The sequence below is a fragment of the Chiloscyllium plagiosum genome, unplaced genomic scaffold (assembly GCF_037043375.1).
Source record: "Chiloscyllium plagiosum isolate Xiang-an unplaced genomic scaffold, Cpla_swu_hap1 HiC_scaffold_30, whole genome shotgun sequence".
Taxonomy (NCBI): domain Eukaryota; kingdom Metazoa; phylum Chordata; class Chondrichthyes; order Orectolobiformes; family Hemiscylliidae; genus Chiloscyllium; species Chiloscyllium plagiosum.
In genome coordinates, this window is record NW_028270168.1 from 14,604,420 (window position 1) to 14,608,428 (window position 4,009).

Genomic DNA, 4,009 nt, shown 5'->3' on the forward strand with positions numbered 1-4,009 from the left:
CTTATGATAACTATTTGTACAAGCATATCTAGCTTAACCTACACCCCCTTCCCTCATAGAACCTTATCTATTTGTCTGTAACATCTACCATTGTTTGCAGGCACATTTCATTCTTGTATGCACATTTTAGCTAATACAACATCAATTATATATTTCCTTCACATAGTTTTCATTCTTGTTGACTCAGCTCTTGGTTGAAACAATTATACACTGGTGTGAGTTCATTTACCTTGCATAAGTAATTATGATTGCAAAAGTAACACTACTTTACCTACATCCCACACCACTGCTGCAATTATTCATAGTCAGGACTAGCAGGAGTTCTGCCCAGTCAATTCCAGAGACAGACAGAGTGCTACTGCTGCCTCTATTCACAACCTGGACTAGCAGGAGTTCAGAGCAGGCAAAAAGGTTGCTGCTGCCTTTATTCATAGCCTGGACTAACAGGAGCCCTGTTTTGCCCATCCCAGCCCAGAGCAGGCAGGTAGACAGACAGGTTGCTGCTGCTGTTGCCTCTATCCCCTGTCAGTGCAGTCCAAGCCTGGGCACCTGTCAATCATCCCGCGGGTACCCGCGCTCAGCAGCGCCACCTGGAGGGCGGGGCCGCGGGTCACGTGGTTCACCAGGAGGCGGCCGGCGGCCGGCGGCAAAATGGCGACTCAGAGCGGAGCGGCCTCCGGTAGCCTGGCCCCCGCGGGAGAAACCGGCGGAGAGGAGGCCTTCAAACTCTTTCTTACCGAGGTAAAGGTGGCTGGACGGTCCGGAAAGGTGGAAAAGGAGGGACCGGAACTGAAACGATTTCCCCAAAACAGCGCCCAGAGGTTTCCCTCTTTCTTCAGGAAAGGGCGGCTGCAGCCTGAGGCCTGGAGTTAGTCCTGGGGGAGGGGAGGGGGAGAGGGGGAGAGGGGGAGAGGGAGGGAGGAGAGGGAGGGGAGGGGGAGAGGGGAGGGGGAGGGGGAGGGAGGGGAGAGGGGAGGGGGAGGGGGAGGAGGGGGAGAGGGAGGGAGGGGAGGGAGGGAGGGGGAGGGGGAGAGGGGAGGGGGAGAGGGGAGGGGGAGGGAGGGGGAGGGAGGGGGAGGGAGGGGAGAGGGAGGGAGGGAGGAGAGGGAGGGGGAGGAGGGGGAGAGGGAGGGGGAGGAGGGGGAGAGGGAGGGAGGGGAGGGGGAGAGGGAGGGAGGGGAGGGGGAGAGGGAGGGAGGGGAGGGGGAGAGGGAGGGAGGGGAGGGGGAGAGGGAGGGAGGGAGGGAGGGGGAGAGGGAGGGAGGGAGGGGGAGGGGGAGAGGGAGGGAGGGAGGGGGAGAGGGGGGGAGGGGGAGAGGGGGGGGGGGAGGGGGAGAGGGAGGGAGGGGAGGGGGAGGGGGAGGGAGGGGAGGGGGAGGGAGGGGGGGGGAGAGGGAGAGGGAGGGAGGGGAGGGGGAGAGGGAGGGAGGGGGGGGAGAGGGAGGGAGGGGAGGGGAAGAGGGAGGGAGGGGAGAGGGAGAGGGAGGGAGGGGAGGGGGAGAGGGAGGGAGGGGGGGGAGAGGGAGGGAGGGGGGGGAGAGGGAGGGAGGGGAGGGGAAGAGGGAGGGAGGGGAGGGGGAGAGGGAGGGAGGGAGGGGAGGGGGAGAGGGAGGAGGGAGGAGAGGGGGAGGAGAGGGGGGGGAGAGGGGGGGAGGAGAGGGAGGGGGGGGAGGGGGGGGAGGGGGAGGGAGAGAGGGAGGGAGGGGAGGGGGAAGAGGGAGGGGAGGGAGGGGGAGGGGGAGGGAGGGGGAAGAGGGAGGGGAGGGGGAGGGAGGGGGAGGGGGAGGGGGAGGGAGGGGGAAGAGGGAGGGGAGAGGGAGGGGGGGAGGGGGGGGAAGAGGGAGGGGGGGAGGGGGGGGAAGAGGGAGGGGGAGAGGGGGGGGAAGAGGAGAGGGAGGGGAGGGGGGGAGGGGGGGGAGAGGGAGGGGGGGAGGGGGGGAAGAGGGAGGGGGAGAGGGGGGGGAAGAGGAGAGGGAGGGGAGGGGGGGAGGGAGGGAGGGGGGGGAGGGAGGGGAAGGGGGCGGGGGAGAGAGAGGGGGGGAGGGGGGGAGAGGGGAGGGAGGGGGAGGGGGAGGGAGGGGAGGGGGAGGGGGGGGAGAGGGAGGGAGGGGGGGGAGAGGGAGGGAGGGGGGGGGAGAGGGAGGGAGGGAGGGGGGGAGAGGGAGGGAGGGGGGGGGAGGGGGGGGGGGGGGGGGGGTGAGAGGGAGGGAGGGGGGGGAGGGGGGGGGGAGAGGGAGGGAGGGGGGTTGGAGAGGGAGGGAGGGGGGTTGGAGAGGGAGGGAGGGGGAGAGGGGAGAGGGAGGGGGGGGGGAGAGGGAGGGAGGGGGGGGGGTGAGGGAGGGAGGGGGGGGAGGGGGGGGGGAGGTGGAGGGGAGGGGGGGGGGAGAGGAGGGAGGGGAGGGGGGGGGGGAGAGGGAGGGAGGGGGGGGGGGAGGGAGGGAGGGGGGGGAGAGGGGGGGGGGAGAGAGAGGGAGGGAGGGGGGGAGAGAGAGGGAGGGAGGGGGGGGGGAGAGGGAGGGAGGGGAGGGGGGGGGGGAGAGGGAGGGGAGGGAGGGGGGAGGGGGGGGAGGGGGGGAGAGGGGGGGGGGGAGGGGAGGGGGGGGGGGGTGAGGGAGGGGGGGGTGGGAGGGGAGGGGGTGGGGGGGTGGAGGGGGAGGGGGGAGGGGGGGGGAGGGGTGGGGGGAGGGGAGGGGAGGGGAGGGGGAGGGGTGGGAGGTGGGGGGGGGGTGTGGGGGGAGGGGGGAGGGGGGGGGGAGTGGGTGGGGAGTGGGAGGGGGGGTGGGGGGGTGAGGAGGGTGGGGGGGTGGGGTGGGGGAGTGGGGGAGGGGGAGGGGTGGGGGAGGGGAGGGGTGGGGGGGTGGGGGGGTGGGGGAGGGGGTGAGGGGTGGGGTGGGGGAGGGGAGGGGGGGGGAGGGGAGGGGGGGAGTGGGAGGGGGGGGGGGAGGGGAGGGGGTGTGGGAGGGGGGAGGGAGGGGAGGGGGAGGAGGGAGGGGAGGGGGAGGGGGGGGGGGGAGGGAGGGGAGGGGGAGAGGGAGGGGGGGGGAGGGGGGGGGAGGAGGGAGGGGAGGGGGGGAGGGAGGGGGAGGGGGGGGGAGGGAGGGGGGAGGGGGGGAGAGGGAGGGGAGGGGGGGGAGGGAGGGAGGGGAGGGGGGGAGGGGAGGGGAGGGGGAGGGGAGGGGGGGGGAGGGGGGGGGGAGAGGGGAGGGGGGGAGGGGGGGAGTGGGAGGGGGGGAGGGGGGAGGGTGGGGAGGGGGAGGGGAGGGAGGGAGGGGGGAGGGAGGGGGGAGGGGGAGGGGAGAGGGAGGGGGGGGGAGGGAGGGGAGGGGGAGAGGGAGGGGGAGGGGGGGGGAGAGGGAGGGGGAGGGGGAGGGGAGGGAGGGGTGGTGGGGGGGAGGGGAGGGGAGGGGAGGGGGGGGAGGGAGGGGGGAGGGAGGGAGGGGGAGGGAGGGGAGGGGAGGGGGGGAGGGTGGGGAGGGGGGGGAGGGGTGGAGAGGGGGGGGTGAGGGTGGGGGAGGGGGGAGGGGGGGGGAGGGGGGAGGGGGTGGGGAGGGAGGGGGGGAGGGAGGGGGGGGGAGAGGGGAGGGAGGGGGAGGGAGGGAGGGGGGGGAGGGGAGGGAGGGGGGGGGAGGGGAGGGGAGGGGAGGGGAGGGAGGGGGTGGAGGGAGGGGAGGGGAGGGGAGGGGGAGGGGAGAGGGAGGGGGGGGGGAGGGAGGGAGGGGGAGGGGGGGAGGGGGAGGGGAGGGGGGGGGGGAGGGAGGGGGAGGGGGAGAGGGGAGGGGAGGGGGGGGGGAGAGGAGGGGGGGGGAGAGGGAGGGAGGGGGTGGGGAGAGGGGAGGGGGGGGGAGATGGAGGGGGGGGGAGAGGGGGGGGGGAGAGGGAGGGAGGGGGGGGGGAGAGGGAGGGGAGGGGTGGGGGGAGAGGGAGGGGGGGGGAGAGGGAGGGAGGGGGGGGGAGAGGGAGGGGGGGAGAGGGGAGAGGAGGGGGGGGGGAGAGGGAGGGGAGGGGGGGG

The 4,009-nt window shown here is 73.5% G+C and overlaps 1 protein-coding gene across 2 annotated transcripts in view; it reads left to right on the forward strand.

Moving 5' to 3' along the window:
* The first annotated feature begins 630 nt into the window (after window positions 1-630).
* The window catches only part of dnajc8 (DnaJ (Hsp40) homolog, subfamily C, member 8), a 51,322-nt gene continuing 47,943 nt past the window's right edge, over window positions 631-4,009 (forward strand). For both annotated transcript variants that reach the window (XM_087976759.1, XM_087976758.1), the window contains exon 1: window positions 631-741. In XM_087976759.1, the coding sequence (XP_087832885.1) occupies window positions 652-741 (90 nt within the window). In that variant the 5' untranslated portion in view covers window positions 631-651. The remainder of the gene's footprint in view (window positions 742-4,009) is intronic.